At 48.4% G+C, this 17,440-nt stretch overlaps 1 protein-coding gene across 1 annotated transcript in view; it reads left to right on the forward strand.

Moving 5' to 3' along the window:
* LOC135249100 (ras-related protein Rab-26) overlaps positions 1–17,440 on the forward strand; it is a 66,622-nt gene that overhangs the window by 5,592 nt on the left and 43,590 nt on the right. The window contains exon 4 of the mRNA XM_064324374.1: positions 1,305–1,415. Coding sequence (XP_064180444.1) covers positions 1,305–1,415 — 111 coding nt within the window. The remainder of the gene's footprint in view (positions 1–1,304; positions 1,416–17,440) is intronic.

Below are 17,440 nucleotides of genomic sequence, written 5' to 3' on the forward strand. Positions count from 1 at the left end.
AAAGAAATCATGGAAGGCACTATGTAAAGCTTGACTGGACCATCACTCCAGTGGTGATTTTTAGGTAACAGGACTTCTGTGCATGGCTTTCTGTTCTAAAGGCTTCTGGGAATTTATTCAGAGTTGTAATTTGCTTTGGCTCGTGAATGCTGCAGTGCCTCAGATGTGGGCTTTATTGCTGAGTCTGTGGGGAGAGGCCGTCCACACTGGAGTGGGCACAGGGAGCCGCCGGGCACCAGGTGTGACCCGGCAATAAATAAAAGATTGAAAGAGTGGTTTTTAATAACGGAAGGGCCTTGTTCACTTATGCAGCTTTGTGGTGGGGGTGTTTCTCCGGTGGGTGCTGTTAGGAGCACTGGATCACTGTGCCGATCTGGTGGGAGGGTGAAGGTCACTGTGGTTCTCTAACTGTATTAGTCGTGCTATGAGCTGGTGGGAAGGTTAGGTCACTCTCAATGCTGTGAGGTTAAAGGTCACTCTGCAGGTGATGCTGGTGGGAGAGGTTAAAGGTCACTTGGTTCTTAGAGGTGTCAGTGTGCTGGTGGGAGAGGTTAAAGGTCACTGTGTTCTCTGTAGGTGTGCTGGTGGAGAGGTAAAGTCACTCTGCAGTATCTGGTGGGTGGCACGCGTGATGCTGGTGGGAGAGGTTAAAGTCCTGTGTTCTCTGCAGTGATGCTGTGGGAGGGTTAAAGGTCCTGTGTTCTCTCTGCAGTGTGCTGAGGGGGATGTCTGGGTGTGCTGAGAGGTTAAAGGTCACTGTGGTTCTCTCTGCGTGATGTGTGAAGAATCACTGGGTTCTCTGGGTATGCTGGTGGGAGAGGTTAAAGGTCACTGCAGGTGATGCTGGTGGGAGAGGTTAAAGGTTGTCTCTGCAGGTGTCGTGGGGAGGTTAAAGGTCACTGTTCTCTCTCTGTGCAGGTTGTATGTGCTGGTGGGTGAGAGGTTAAAGGTCACTGTGGTTTCTCTGCAGGTGATCTGTGGGAGGTTAAAGGTCACGTGGTTCTCTTGCATGGATGCTGGTGGGAGAGGTTAAAGGTCACTTTCTTCTGCAGTTGGTGGAAGGTTAAGTCACTGTGTTCTCTCTGTGCAGGTGCACAGTGCTGAGAGTTTAAAGTCGTGGTCTCTCTGCAGGTGATGCTGTGGGAGGTTAAAGGTCACTGGTTCCTCTGAGTGATGTGTGGAAGTTAAGTCACTGTGGTTCTCTCTGCAGGTGATGCTGGTGGGAGAGGTTAAAGGTCACTGTGGTTCTCTCTGCAGGTGATGCTGGTGGGAGAGGTTAAAGGTCACTGTGGTTCTCTCTGCAGGTGATGCTGGTGGGGGACTCAGGCGTGGGGAAGACCTGCTTGCTTGTGCGCTTCAAAGATGGGGCCTTCCTGGCTGGCAGCTTCATCTCCACCGTGGGCATCGACTTCAGAGTGAGTGCAGAACACACACACACACACCTACTGTACACACACACACACACACACACACACCTACTATACACACACACACACACCTAAAATACATAGGCACGCATATACACACATGCACACACGCACTCTCTCTCACACACACACACACTGTGCTGCTGTGGTAACCCAGAGAGAGATAGAGAGAGCACAAGCAGCGAAGTCACATTATGAAGTTTGTATGAAATTGGAAATTTAAGGTGTTGATGCTTCGCCGCTGTGGCCTTGAAGGAAATTTTATCGCTCTGCCGCTCAAGTTGTAAAAACCGAATGGGATCAATTTGCGGCCTTTTTTTTTTACTGCCTCCATTGAGCCTGAAAGCCTCTCCTCCGTTCACAGACTCGGGGACGTGGTGAGAGTTTCGCACTTTGTGGGCTGTGGAGCATCGATCCCGTAATGAGTTAGCCGTCCTGTCAGCGTGCTGTTAGCCTGTGATTGGCTGTGCCTGGCTGGGGACTGCGTGCTGTTAGCCTGTGATTGGCTGTGCCTGGCTGGGGACTGCATGCTGTTAGCCTGTGATTGGCTGTGCCTGGCTGGGGACTGCGTGCTGTTAGCCTGTGATTGGCTGTGCCTGGCTGGGGACTGCGTGCTGTTAGCCTGTGATTGGCTGTGCCTGGCTGGGGACGCTGCTGTTAGCCTGTGATTGGCTGTGCCTGGCTGGGGACTGCTGCTGTTAGCCTGTGATTGGCTGTGCCTGGCTGGGGACTGCGTGCTGTTAGCCTGTGATTGGCTGTGCCTGGCTGGGGACTGCGTGCTGTTAGCCTGTGATTGGCTGTGCCTGGCTGGGGACTGCGTGCTGTTAGCCTGTGATTGGCTGTGCCTGGCTGGGGACTGCATGCTGTTAGCCTGTGATTGGCTGTGCCTGGCTGGGGACTGCGTGGTGTTAGCCTGTGATTGGCTGTGCCTGGCTGGGGACTGCGTGCTGTTAGCCTGTGATTGGCTGTGCCTGGCTGGGGACAGCGTGGCGTTAGCCTGTGATTGGCTGATGGCCGGCTGGGACTGCTGCTGTTGCCTTGTGATTGGCTGTGTCGGCTGGGGACTGCGTGTCAAGCCTGTGATTGCTGTGCCTGCTGGGACTTGCGTTGCTGTTAGCCTGTGATTGGCTGTGCCTGGCTGGTGGACTGCATGCTGTTAGCTTGTGATTGGCTTGCCTGGCTTGGGACTGCGTGCTGTTAGCCTGTGATTGACTGTGCCTGGCTGGGGACAGCATGCTGTTAGCCTGTGATTGGCTGTGCCTGGCTGGGGACAGCGTGGCGTTAGCCTGTGATTGGCTCTGCCTGGCTGGGGACAGCGTGGCGTTAGCCTGTGATTGGCTGTGCCTGGCTGGGGACAGCGTGGCGTTAGCCTGTGATTGGCTGAAGTGTGCCTGGCTGAGGACAGCGTGGCGTTGTGATTGGCTGAAGTGTGCCTGGCTGAGGACAGCATGGCGTTGTGATTGGCTGAAGTGTGCGGCCGGTGACGTGCGATGTAAACAGGGGCAGTAACCTGCAGCTCAATCACAGCATTTGGGATTACGGTTTGCTTTAAGCTGTAACTCATGTGGCTCTAACTCTAATGTCATTTTCTCTCATAGGAAACACAGAGCTGGATTCGATCAGCATTTGCCGTTAACTTAAAAATGTATTTTTTATTTATTTTTTTAATTGTCATCCCCAATCCCACCCACATTTGGTCCAATTCGCGAAGTATGTGTACGCGTGCTCAAACGTGGCCCCTGCAGCTGGCTCGGGAGTGTGAGGACCGCTCGCAGTTCTGCTCTGAAGCACAGCGTAAACAGCCGGCTGCTTCTTTTCACACCGCAACAGCAAGCCGCGCGTGTGCAGAGTAGGGGTGGAGGAGACCCAATCGTACCGGTGCTGACAGGGGTCACTCGAGCAGTGAACCCTGCCGTCCCCCTCTGGCTGAATCCCTCCCATATGTCCCTGGGGCCATTCCAGCTGTGCGCCACCCACTGCAGGGCACTGGCATGGATTTTATTTGGTGCCCGTGGTGCTTACTCCACCCGACAGCCCCAAATCTGACTTAAAAACAAACGTACCCTGCTGCGTTTGTGAAGAAAAAAATGTTGCGCTTCATTAATTCATTAATTCGTTCATTTGTCCATTCATTCATTCATTTGTTCATTTGTTCATTAATTTGTCTGTGCATGGATTCATTACAAAAAAAGTAGCGTGCGGACTTAATTTTCTATTTCACTGTAAACATCTTTGAATGCTGTTGAATCGTTCGTTCTGTTGAAGCGGTGCGTTTGGATTGTGGAATCCGGGTTGTGCGTCTGCTGGCGAGGCGGCCTGTGTGTGCACGTGCTCTCTCTCCGTAAACCGCGAGCCATATCTGTATCTGTATCACGCAATCCAGGAATCAATGGCTCACATCCGAGGTGCCCCTTGCTTAAAACGGACAATCTATCATTTGGCTGAATTACCTTGTTAATGTGATGCTGAAGGAAATTGCTTTTACCTCTTGACGTGCCAACGGTGACACTCATGCGTTGAGTCCAGACTGTGTTGAGTCCAGACTGTGTTGAGTCCAGATTGTGTTGAGTCCAGATTGTGTTGAGTCCAGACTGTGTTGAGTCCAGATTGTGTTGAGTCCAGATTGTGTTGAGTCCAGACTGTGTTGAGTCCAGATTGTGTTGAGTCCAGACTGTGTTGAGTCCAGATTGTGTTGAGTCCAGATTGTGTTGAGTCCAGATGGCGTTGAGTCCAGATTGTGTTGAGTCCAGATTGTGCTGAGTCCAGATTGTGTTGAGTCCAGATGGCGTTGAGTCCAGATTGTGTTGAGTCCAGATTGTGCTGAGTCCAGATTGTGTTGAGTCCAGATTGTGTTGAGTCCAGATGGCGTTGAGTCCAGATGGCGTTGAGTCCAGACTGTGTTGAGTCCAGACTGTGTTGAGTCCAGACTGTGTTGAGTCCAGACTGCGTTGAGTCCAGATGGAGTCGCACGCTGGCGTAATATCGGTGTGCTTTCCAACATCGTTGCTATTGCACCTGATACACCTGCTGAGGAAACCCATGGCAACGTGTGTGTATGTGTGTGTGTGTGTGTGTGTACTGGAAGCACCTCTGCTCTGAGGACATTTAGTCCTGTTTTACCTTGCGAGTGTAGTCTCAAGAAAATAATTCAAGTGTGTGTGTGTGTGTGTGTGTGTGTGTGCTTGTGTGTGCGTGGAATAGAGAGTGAGTTAGTGAGAGTGGGATAGTGTGTGTGATAGAGAGCTAGTGGGAGTGTGTGTGTGTGTGTGTGTGTGTGTGTAAATGAGTCTGTGTGTGGAATACAGTGAGTGAGAGTGTGTGAGTCTCTCTGTGTGAGTGTGTGGAACAGAGTGAGTGGGTGTGTGTGTGTGAGCGTGTATGTGTGTGATAGAGTGTGTGTGTGATCGAGTGGGTGAGTGTGTGTGTGTGTGTGTGTGATGGAGAGTTAGTGAGACAGACTGTGTGTGATCGAGTGGGTGAGAGTGTGTGTGTGTGATAAAGTTTGCGAGGGAGAGAGTGTGTGACTGTGTGTGATCGAGTGGGTGAGAGAGTGTGTGTGTGATAGAGTTTGCGAGGGAGAGAGTGTGTGTGTGACTGAGTGTGTGTGATTGAGTGGGTGAGAGCGTGTGTGTGAGAGAGAGGAGGAAGAGAGAGGGTGCGAGTGTATGGGAGTGAGTGTGTTGGAGAGAGAATGAGATTATGTGTGTGCTAGAGAGAGTGTGTGAGATGTGTATTAGAGAGAGAGTGAGGGAGAGTTATTGACAGAGACATGAGAATGTGTGTGTGTGTGTTACAGAAGAGTGAGAGATATTGGGTATGTGTGTGTTAGGGAGGGAGGGAGGGAGAGAGAGAGAGAGAGAGAGAGAGGTATGAGATATGAGAGAGTAAGAAAGAGAATTATTATTCTTCATCTAATAATTCTTAGTTTATGTATTCGTATGTATTTGTCATGTGCTCATTTGTTTACTATTCATGGCATTGTGTTGTAGTTTATGTACATTGTAATGTTTTCTGTAAAGCATTTTGAATTGAATTGAATTGAATTGAATTGATATGAGATTGTGTGTTCCAACCAATCTCTTGCTCAATTACGGTTAATGAATGACATATTTTAAGTTTTTTTTTTGTTTTGTTTTCTCCTTAAACATAACACAATGCAGGTTTGGCTTGTTATCATTTGCTTTTTCTCTGCATTATTCATTGCCTACCTAATGGTTAGCTTTAGTGTCTGTGTGTCCACACTTCTACCAGTGAGGAGACTACTGATCCACCTCAGTATTTAATTTGATCTTTTTTTTTTTTACCTCTCTTAATATAATTGTTTTCTTTATAGCTATTTGGAAACTGGCACAATGTGAAAACGGGACTTTAATTCTTCATGGCGTGCCTTGTTATTTCTGACATAATGTGGTTTACGAGGGTAAAGAATCCCTCAGAACATGAATGGCGTCATTAAGAAAAGTAAACAGCTTGTTAAAATTGTGGCATTGCAATTGCGGCTGGAACATAAACTGGCGTGCACAGGGGGACACTGACCTTGTGTCAGACAGAGAGAGAGAGAGAGAATGAGAGAGATACTGTGCGAGAGTGTGTGTTAGATAGAGAGAGAGAGAATGAGAGAGTACTGTGAGAGTGGTTAGAGAGAGAGAGGAGAGAATACTGTAGAGTGTGTGTTAGATAGAGAGAGAGAATGAGAGAGATACTGTGCTAGAGAGTACTGTGGAATGGTTAGATAGAGAGAGATAGAGAGATACTGCAGAGGTGTATAGATAGAGAGAATGAGAGGTACTGTGCGAGAGTGTGTGATAGAGAGAGGAGAATGAGAGAGATACTGGAGAGGTTGTAGAAGAGAGAATGAGAGAGATACTGTGCGAGAGGTGTGTTAGATAGAGAGAGATGAAGAGATCTGCGAGATGTGTTAGGAGAGAGAGAGAATGAAGAGATACGTGTAGAGTGTGTGTTAGAGAGAGAGTGAGGAGATACTGTGAGAGTGTGATTAGATAGAGAGAGAAGAGAGAGATATGTGCGAGAGTGTGATTAGATGAGAGAGATGAGAGAGATACTGTCGAGAGTGTGTGTTAGATAGAGAGAGAGAGAATGAGAGAGATACTGTGCGAGAGTGTGTGTTAGATAGAGAGAGAGAATGAGAGAGATACTGTGCGAGAGTGTGTGTTAGATAGAGAGAGAATGAGAGAGATACTGTGCGAGAGTGTGTATTAGATAGAGAGAGAATGAGAGAGATACTGTGCGAGAGTGTGCGTTAGATAGAGAGAGAGAGAATGAGAGAGATAGAGGTTGAGAGGAGAGAGTGTAGTGAGAAGAGGAGGGTGAGAGAGGAGAGGGGAATGAGAGAGAGTACTGGCGAGAGTGGTGAGTTAGAGAGAGAGAAATGAGAGCTGAGCGTTAGAGAGGAGAGAGAGAGGTGAGTTAGAGAGGAGAGAATGAGGGGGAGTGTAGAGAGAGAGAGAGGAGAATGAGAGGGTGAGCGTTAGAGAGGGAGAGAGAATGAGAGGGTGAGCATTAGAGAGGGAGAATGAGTGCGTGAGCGTGAGAGAGAGAATGAGAGGGTGAGTGTTAGAGAGGAGGAGAGAGAGAGAAAGAATGAGAGGGTGAGCGTTAGAGAGGGGGAATGAGTGCGTGAGCGTTAGAGAGAGAGAGAATGAGTGCGTGAGAGAGAGAGAGAGAATGAGAGGGTGAGCGTTAGAGAGAGAGAGAGAGAGATATAGAATGAGAGAGATACTGTGCGAGAGTGTGTGTTAGATAGAGAGAGAGAGAATGAGAGAGATACTGTGCGAGAGTGTGTGTTAGAGAGAGAGAATGAGAGCCTGAGCGTTAGAGAGGGAGAGAGAGAGTGTGAGCGTTAGAGAGAGAGAATGATTGCGTGAGTGTTAGAGAGAGAGAGAGAGAATGAGAGGGTGAGCGTTAGAGAGGGAGAGAGAATGAGAGGGTGAGCATTAGAGAGGGAGAATGAGTGCGTGAGCGTGAGAGAGAGAATGAGAGGGTGAGTGTTAGAGAGGGGGAATGAGTGCGTGAGCGTTAGAGAGAGAGAGAATGAGTGCGTGAGAGAGAGAGAGAGAGAGAATGAGAGGGTGAGCGTTAGAGAGAGAGAGAGAATGAGAGGGTGAGCATTAGAGAGAGGGAATGAGTGCGTGAGCGTCAGGGCAGTGTGGGCTCCAGTATGTAGCGCAAGGTCGGGTAATTTTCCCTCATTAAGACCTGAAAGCACTCAGAACTGCTGAGCAGCAGCAGGGAGAGCGACCTCATCAGCTGCAGCCGTAACCGTAGCAACAAAGCCATGGAAGTGGCAGCTTTAGCAGTAGCGGGTTGGGATAGCATTAGCTCTAGCAGTAGCATTTCTAGTCGCATTAGAATTGCAGTGGTAGCTGCTGGAGTAGCATTGGCTCTAGCTCTAGCGGGAACAGGTGGCAGTTGCCGCATTATATTTGATTATTTAAACGAGTTGTGTAAAGAAGGTAACAGTTGTGCTGTTAAAAATGAGGTTTTTATAATAAATGGCAAACACTGCTTAATAAAACACATTGAAAAACTTGTCCCGTTTCAGCCAGCTGAAAATGTGCTAATCCAAGCAGTAGCCTTAATAGCATTAGCACTAGCAGTAACAGTAGCATTAGCAGTTTCAGCTGAAATAGCATTAGCACTAGCAGTAACAGTAGCATTAGCAGTTTTAGCTGTAGTAGCATTAGCAGTAGCACTGGCAGTAACAGCTGAAATAGCATTAGCACTAGCAGTAACAGTAGCGTTAGCAGTTTCAGCTGAAATAGCATTAGCACTAGCAGTAACAGTAGCATTAGCAGTTTTAGCTGTTGTAGCATTAGCAGTAGCACTAGCAGTAACTGTTGAAATAGCATTAGCACTAGCAGTAACAGTAGCATGAGCAGTTTTAGCTGAAGTAGCATTAGCGGTAGCAGTCGTAGTAGCCATAGCGGGTTTCATAGCATTAGCAGTAGTTGCAGCAGTATGATAATAGTCACAATAGCATTGCTAAGCTTGAATCCCTTATTGAAATGTAGCACATTGGGAGCTTTGTAAATGAGCTGCCTTTGTTGTTGTTGTTATTAGTTGCCTGGGGGCCATGGTCTCCTGCTGTTCAACTGTCATCAAAAATGAGAACTCCTGTTCCAGTTTTTTGGAGCTGCGTAAATGAAGGTTGATGATGATCAAAGCGATGCTAGCTGGTTGTACCTGTGGTGATGTTGCGGTCCCTGTGGAGGTGACTGCGTGGTGAGATTTCGGTGCTCCATGCTTAGCGGCTGGCCTGCTCTTGCAGCCAATGAGCCAGTGGTCTTCCGTAGCCTCATTTCTAATGCACCCTGGAACGATGCACAGAGTTATTACGCACGCAACATTTAAAAATTGGAAACACACACTCACATAGGCACGCACGTACATGCTCACTTAGGCGCAAACATAAACACAACCATGCTTGCTTGTACACACAAATGCACCACATGCATTCACACCTAAACCAATACACACATGCATACACACGTGCGCACAAAAATGCATGCATGCATACAGGCACACAAACTTGCGTGCATGCACACGTGCACACACAAACATGCATGCATGTAAGCAGATGATAAAAGCATAGCTTCCCCCATGCAGTTATGAGCTAAAAGGGTGCTTGACTCAGTAATGACAGCAAAGATTTAGAGCTCACTCTCTACCTCTTTTTTCCTCTCCAATTCTGCCTCTCTCACCTCTTTCTTGTCTGTTTTCTCTGTCTATCCTCAAGTTTTCATTTTCTGTCTCACCTGAGGTCCATAAATCCTGCACCCGACGACCATCTATGTATGGTGTGTGTGATCTGAAACCATTCGGTGTGACAAATATGCGATAATAGAGGGAATCAGGAATGGGGAAAACACTTGTGTGCGGCTCTGTGTATTTGCTGTACAGTAACGTGCAGTGAAATGAAATGCTGGCGCTTGTGGTGGGTGGGCTCTGATGTTGTCCAGCAGTCCTTTCCACAGTTCTGGGGCGTCTTTAGGAGCCTAATGTTCATCCTGTTATTATCTGCCCTTTCAAATCAGTCTCCATTCCCACACGCCTTCTACCCTTTTCCTAATCGACAGGCAAAAAAAATAATAAAAACCTGCAAACTCTCAATTCATTTGCTAGTTTTTCTTTGAAGTGCATATTGGTCTTTTAATGTTTGGCTGAAAGACACAGACTACATGCCGTATGTGTGTGTCTGTTTGTGTATGTGAGGGTGTGTGTGTTTGTGTGTACGTAAGTGTGAGTGTATGTGTGTGTATGTGAGCGTGTGTGGCTGTGTGTGTGTGTGTTTGTTTGTGTCTGCGTTCACGCACATCTGTGTGTGTGTGTGTGTGTCTGTTTGTGTCTGTGTGTCGCGCGCGTGTGTATGTGAGTGTGTGTGTGTGTGTGTGTGACAGAAGCAGGAACAGCTTACCACTTGCGCTAATGCTGAGTGTGAAGGGGCCGTCTCCTTATCAACAAAGAGGACAAAGTGGACCCACAATTAAGTCAACATTTTTCACGGGGCGGAAGTAAACAGTGTGCGCGAGCCGAGCAGCAGCCAGGCCCTATTCTGGCCCTTATCTTAATGAGCTGCTTTTAACTGCAAGCCCCCGCGTCTGCGCGTGGCACTGCGGCCCTGTGTGTAAGAGACCGTACAGCTGAGAGGGCGACCCCGAAGTGTACGTTACTGTGTATCTGGAGAGAGGCGCCGGGGGGGGGCGGGGGGGTACAGAGAGACAGAGAGAGAGGGGGGCAGAGAGGGAGGGGGGACAGAGGGAGAGACAGAGATGGGGAAGAGAGAGAGAGAGAGAGAGAGAGAGATGGGGAGTCCAGTTCAAAATGCAGCCCTTGTCATCTCCCTACTGCACACAACTATACTCCTCTCCTCCAAAGCACACACATTACATTACATTACATTACATTACAGGCATTTAGCAGACGCTCTTATCCAGAGCGACTTACACAACTTTTTACATAGCATTTTACATTGTATCCATTACAGCTGGATATATAACTGAAGCAATGCAGGTTAAGTACCATTGCTCAAGGGTACAACGGCAGTGTCCTACCGGAATCGAACGACGACTCTTTCGGCAAGCCCAGTTCCTTACCCACTGTGCCACACACACACACTCAGACACACGAACACACACACACACACACAGGCTCCTAGTCTAGGATCAGGAGGATCCCCCACAGTGGACAGAGTTTAGCCGGCTTCTGTGCCCTTCTGCTTTATTAGTGACAGTGACACTTTGCTGACGCTCCCTTTAGGCCCCTTCCTTATCAGTGATTGGATGGAACCCTCAGGACAGCAGTGGTGTCTGTAAATCCCTTCACAGCTCAAACCAATCAGCACTGCACAGCTTTTATGACTGTCAATAAATATCTGACTCCATAAATTGTTTGTACATAAAATTAAAAATGTACATTGCTAATGTCTAGATCAGCGGTTCACAACCCTGTTCCCGGAGATCGACCGTCCTGTAGGTTTTGATTTCAATACTAATTTGGCACATCTGATTCTACTAATTAGCAGCTCAATGAGATCTCTAGCTGTTGCTGAAGGTGTGCTTTTGTAGGGCTGGAGTGAAAACCCGGAGGACGGCAGATCTCCAGGAACAGGGTTGGGAACCACTGGCCTAAGTGTACTGTGGTGAGTCACTCCTTTATACTTTTGTTAACAGGTAGTTAGATAGAAACTTTACTTATCTCCATGGAGGAAATTAGTTGTCAAAAAACAGCTCACGCGAAAAAAAAGGAATTATAATATAATTCAGTACACAGGGACAGACAATTTTCCCAAAAAAGGCTAACAATTCAATACAGTCTCACTCATTAGTGCATAACAGCTCAGATTTCTGGGACCCCTGGGGGTCTGTCTGGTGCAGTGCTTTCCGTGCTGGGCAGGCTGACAGGTTGGCATAATGGCTTTAGTGAGAATCAGCTTTTTTTTAAGGGCAGCCGCTCTGCATTATGGTTATGGAATCTGACCTGCAGTACCAAGGTAGCGGGTTCGAATCCCAGGCAGGAATCAGGTGAGAGTGTATTGAGTGCGTAAAGATGTGCAAAACGTCTGTGGAGAGGAGAGTCTGCTAAATGCCTATAACGCGATGACATATGGGTGAGTTCCCAGAGTAACCAGGCGGTTTTTGGGCTGGGATGGCAGTTCTGAAACCCTAAGGTGTGGGGGGGAGGTAGGGGCCTCTATACGGTAGGGTGGGTAAATGGATGTGGTGTAGGGACATGGGCTCTGTACAGTTGGGTGCATAAATGGATGTGGTGTAGAGACATGGGCTCTGTAGGGCAAGGTGTGTAAATGGATGTGGTGTAAGGTCATGGGCTCTGTAGGGTAGGGTGTGTAAATGGATGTGGTGTAGGGGCATGGGCTCTGTACAGTAGGGTGTGTAAATGGATGTGGTGAGGGCATGGGTCTGTAGAGGGTGTAAATGGTGGTGTAGGGGCATGGGCTCTGTAGGGTAGGGTGTGTAAATGGATGTGGTGTAAGGTCATGGGCTCTGTAGGGTAGGGTGTGTAAATGGATGTGGTGTAGGGTCATGGGCTCTGTAGGGCAGGGTGTGTAAATGGATGTGGTGTAGGGACATGGGCTCTGTACAGTAGGGTGTGTAAATGGATGTGGTGTAGGGTCATGGGCTCTGTAGGGTAGGGTGTGTAAATGGATGTGGTGTAGGGGCATGGGCTCTGTAGGGTAGGGTGTGTAAATGGATGTGGTGTAGGGGCATGGGGTCTGTACAGTAGGGTGTGTAAATGGATGTGGTGTAGGGGCATGGGGTCTGTACAGTAGGGTGTGTAAATGGATGTGGTGTAAGGTCATGGGCTCTGTAGGGTAGGGTGTGTAAATGGATGTGGTGTAAGGGCATGGGCTCTGTAGGGCAGGTTTCCTTGGAAAGGGCAGCCGGTGAACAGGGCAGTTTATGTACTGAGTGGTTAATAGTTACCCGGAGCCAGTTGCACAGCTTATGTAGTGTGTGTGTGATCTCTTTATGAGACTGACGCTGACGTCACTACAGCTAGGGCAGCCTGTCAGCTTCACAGTCAGTCTGCTGTCTCACACACACACACAGACACACACACACACACACACACACACGGAGGAGTATAGGCCACTTGTTTTTTTGTTCATTCCCAGCCCTCTGTCCCGTTTCAGCATCAGCTGAGCGGTCTAAGCGCTGAACACGCTCGCGTTTCTCTTGTTCTCCATGTCGGAAATAATCCTTTTCCTGGTCTCTCCTCGGGAGAAACAATGGCTGCCAGACGGCTTTCAGGCTCTGTCAGCAAACACAGAGAGAGCCGTGTCCCCGTATGCCTGTCAGCTGTCAGGTTTCAGGGCACACACACGCATAGCAAGGACTTTCTGGCTCTCCGGCTCACGTTCCTTCCTGTTCAAAGCTTAGCTTTCTAGCGGTTTGATGAAGGGCAGCATGTGTGAAAGTTTGTGAGTGTTGGAAAGGTGCTTGAGGGGCGTAATGTTTGCTTGATGGGGGGGTGGGGGGGGGGTGGGACACCACACAATGTTTATTCAGAGAAGATTTGTCTCTCCATCGCAGGGTCACTGCAAAATGGCTGCAGGAATTTCCCTGCCGTATGCCTGTATGTGTGTGCGTGCGTGCGTGCTTGTGTGTGTGTGTTTCTGTGTGTGTGTGTGCGTGCATGCGTGCTTGTGTGTGTGTGTGTGTTTCTGTGTGTGCGTGTTTATGTGTGTGTGTGTGTGTGTGTGTGTGTGTGTGTGTGTGTGCGTGCGTGGGCGTGGGCGTGGGCGTGTTCGTGCGTGCTTGTGTGTGTGTGTTTCTGTGTGTGTGTGTGTGTGTGTTTTTGTGTGCGTGTGTGCGTGCGCGCGCGCGCGCGTGTGTGTGTGTGTGTGCGCGCGGGTATGAGAGAGAGAGAGAGACTTGCAGGGCGCTGTGTTCTGTTGTGGTTAAGTCCGCTGATTGGTCCGCGTGTGTTCTGTTGTGGTTGAGTCCGCTGATTGGTCCGCGTGTGTTCTGTTGTGGTTGAGTCCGCTGATTGGTCCACGTGTGTTCTGTTGGGCTTGAGTCCGCTGATTGGTCCGCGTGTGTTCTGTTGGGCTTGAGTCCGCTGATTGGTCCGCGTGTGTTCTGTTGGGCTTTGAGTCCGCTGATTGGTCCGGTGTGTTCTGTTGGGTTTGAGTCCGCTGATTGGTCCACGTGTGTTCTGTTGGGTTTGAGTCCGCTGATTGGTCTGTGCGTGTTCTGTTGGGTTTGAGTCCGCTGATTGGTCCGTGTGTGTTCTGTTGGGTTTGAGTCCGCTGATTGGTCCGCGTGTGTTCTGTTGGGTTTGAGTCCGCTGATTGGTCCGCGTGTGTTCTGTTGTGGTTGAGTCCGCTGATTGGTCCGCGTGTGTTCTGTTGGGTTTGAGTCCTCTGATTGGCCGTCTGGTTCCTCTTGTGCTGTCTTGGTTCCGTCCCGATTGGCGTTCATACCTTAACGCGGCGCTGCTTTCTGACTCTCACCTTCTGGTTCGGCCTGTCTGGTCTCCAGAGACGTCCCGGATAAATAAGGGTTAAATAACAACACAGAGTGACTCTGGAGGGTGCCGTTTCTGGCGGGCGGGGTCACTGGTTCCCGCTACGCTAGGCCCCGAGACGGCGGTGATTGACAGCCCGATGCGTCGCTCAGCGGTCCTCGTTGCGAGGGGTTTCCACTTGGCCCGTGAGTAGTAATGACATCGTGCGTCCGTCGTTCGCCGCACTGGTAAATCACAGGAAGGCAGTGTTCTGGGTTTGTTTTTTCTTTTTTCCCTAGTACTGATGAGTCTCTTGCTCTCTCTTAAATTCAGATTCTAATTCAAAATGTTTTTGACTCAAAATGCACTTGTAAGCTTTGCCAAAGCCAGAAAATGTAGATTTGGAAATACAGAAACCCTTTAGGTGAATGTAAACATGAATGTAAATTTGACTTTTATTATTATTATTATTATTATTATTATTATTTCTTTCTCTCCCTTTCTTTATCTCCTTCATGCTCACACTTTCTTTTCTGTCTGTATTTCTTCCTCTCTCCCTGCTTCTCTTGCTCTCTCTGTCTCTGCTTCTCTGTCAGAGTTAAGTATGCAACCCCTGGGTATTCAATATAAACGGCTCAATTTTTTCCATCTGTTGAGTGTTGCCCGGCTATGATTGATGGAATTGTATCTTTCTGAGGGAGGTGTATAATACTTTAATCTGCTGTACCGCAAATTAACCACCGACAACCATCTTGTGATTGGACTTTGTCTGTTCACCCACCTACATACAGTACACACACCCACACACATGCATGTACATGAGTACACACACCTGTCTCTCTGTCTCTCTCACTCTCTCTCGCTGTCTTTCTCACATACACACACATACGCATTAGCATACATACATAAAATCTTGCACACTCACAAACATGGATGCACATGCATACGCACAAGTACACACAAACCTCTCTCTCTCATTCTCTGTTTCTTGCATACACATACACATAAACATAAGCGTGCATACAGTACATATAATCACACTTGCATACACACACCCACATGCACATAAACACACCTAATAACTCACACACACCCACACACACACGCATACAATCACACACACACATGCTCGTGCACACACACACACACACACTTCATTCTCTGTGTCTTTCTCTCTCTTACACACACACACACACACACACACTCACACACACTTCTCTCTTGCTCGATTCCCAGCTGGGGTACTGCTGTTATTCCCTTAGGCAAGGTACTTACCTGAATTGCTTCAATAAAATATGCAGCTGTATAAATGCATTAGATGTAACTTAATGCACATTGTTCTGGATAAGAGCACCTGCTCAGTGTGAATGTAATAACGGCATGCCCCCTACAGGGCTATCAAACCTGCACTGTACTGCAGGGACATGAGCAGTCTGTACTGCAGGGATGTGTGCAGTCTGTACTGTAGGGATGTGTGCAGTTTGCACTGTAGAGATGTGAGCAGTCTGTACTGCAGAGATGTGAGAGGTCTGTACTGTAGAGATGTGAGTGGTCTGTACTGCAGAGATGTGAGAGGTCTACTACAGAGATGTGAGCAGTCTGTACTGTAGAGATGTGATGTTTGGTAAATGGTTCTAATTTGACACACGATTCTGATTTCACACATGGTACTGATTTGGCACTTGGTTCTAGTTTGGCGTGTGGTTATACTTTGGTGCATGTTCTTAGTTTGTCATATTCTGTTTTAACACATGGTTCTGGTTTGGCACGTGGTTGTGGTTTGGCACATGGTTGTGGTTTGGCACGTGGTTGTGGTTTGGCACATGGTTGTGGTTTGGCACATGGTTGTGGTTTGGCACGTGGTTGTGGTTTGGCACATGGTTGTGGTTTGGCACGTGGTTGTGGTTTGGCACATGGTTCCAGTTTGGCATGCAGTGTGGTTTCCACACAGAAGCACTCTGCCTCTGGGCAGGTCAGACAGGAAGGCTAATTGCATACCTTTACTCAAGAGCCCGGCGAGTTAGCAGCCTGTGCAGCTGGGTCAGCGCACCATCCAGCGGGAAATCCATCGTCCCCGGGCAGAAAATCCATACGGCCAGTACTGATGAGTGCGGCAGGGAGTGGGTGGTGGAGAGATAGGGGAGAAGGAGGGAGAGAAAGAGAGAGATGAAGGGTAGGGTTGCTCTTACATTTTTATATTTGTGAAATATACTTTAATCCCCTGTTTTTCCACGAGCTGATCGATCACGGGGAGGAGAGGGGAGGGGAGGGGAGGGGAGGGGGGAAGGAAAGGAGAAGAAGGGAGAGAAATAACGAAAGGCCAGAAAGAAAGAAGCTGCATCCTGTACGTTGTGACCATGACAGCGCGTTACATTCAGACATGTAGCCGATGCTCTTATCCAGACTGACTCACACGACTTAAATTCATTTTTACATGAAATCCATTCATAGGGCTGCACATGTGCTGAAGTGATTGAGATTAAGTGCCTCGCTCAAGGGCTCAGTGGCAGCACCCCAGCTGGGAAAATCACATGTGCCGTCTCGCAGTTACCCTCCCAGTTCCTTCACTGGGGGTGGCAGGATAAGCATGAAACAGAATGAAAAGGCTGATGATGGCACCTCCTGTCCAGGTTACCCCTATGTGGGGCAAGAGAGATGTTTTAGTTACCCCAGAATGGGGCAGAAGAGATGTTTTAATTGCCCCAGAATGGGGTAGGAGAGTTGTTTTAGTTACCCCAGAATCGAGTGAAAGAGATGTTTTAATTGCCCCAGAATGGGGCAGGACAGATGTTTTAGTTACCCCAGAATGAGGCAGGACAGATGTTTTAGTTACCCCAGAATGGGGTAAAAGAGATGTTTTAGTTACCACAGAATGGGGTAAAAGAGAGGTTTTAGTTACCCCAGAATGGGGTAAAAGAGAGGTTTTAGTTACCCCAGAATGGGGTAAAAGAGAGGTTTTAGTTACCCCAGAATGGGGTAGGACAGATGTTTTAGTTACCCCAGAATGGGGTAAAAGAGATGTTTTAGTTACCCCAGAATGGGGTAAAAGAGAGGTTTTAGTTACCCCAGAATGGGGTAAAAGAGAGGTTTTAGTTACCCCAGAATGGGGTAGGAGAGATGATTTAGTTACCCCAGAATGAGGCAGGAGGGATGTTTCAGTTGCCCCAGAATGGGGTAGGAGAGTTATCTTAGTTACCCCAGAATGAGGCAGGAGGGATGTTTCAGTTATGCCTGAGTGTAGCAGGAGAGATGCTTGTAGTAAACAGAAGCGATTCCCTGGGTGTAAACTCTGTAGTGTCAGCTGTGACTCTCTGCATGGGCACCCACCAATCAGACCACCGGCTGTGCTCCTGCATCATACTGACGCCAAAGAGAGAGAAAGAGAGTGTGTGTCTGTGTGTGTGTGAGTGAGTGAGTGAGTGTGTGTGTGTGTGTGTATAGTGTGTGAGTGTGTCTGCGAGTGTGTGTGTGTTTGCGAGTGTGTGTCCGTGTGTGTGTGTGAGTGAGTTGTGAGCAGTAAGATTTAG

The sequence above is a fragment of the Anguilla rostrata genome, chromosome 2 (assembly GCF_018555375.3).
Source record: "Anguilla rostrata isolate EN2019 chromosome 2, ASM1855537v3, whole genome shotgun sequence".
NCBI classification, from domain to species: Eukaryota; Metazoa; Chordata; class Actinopteri; order Anguilliformes; family Anguillidae; genus Anguilla; species Anguilla rostrata.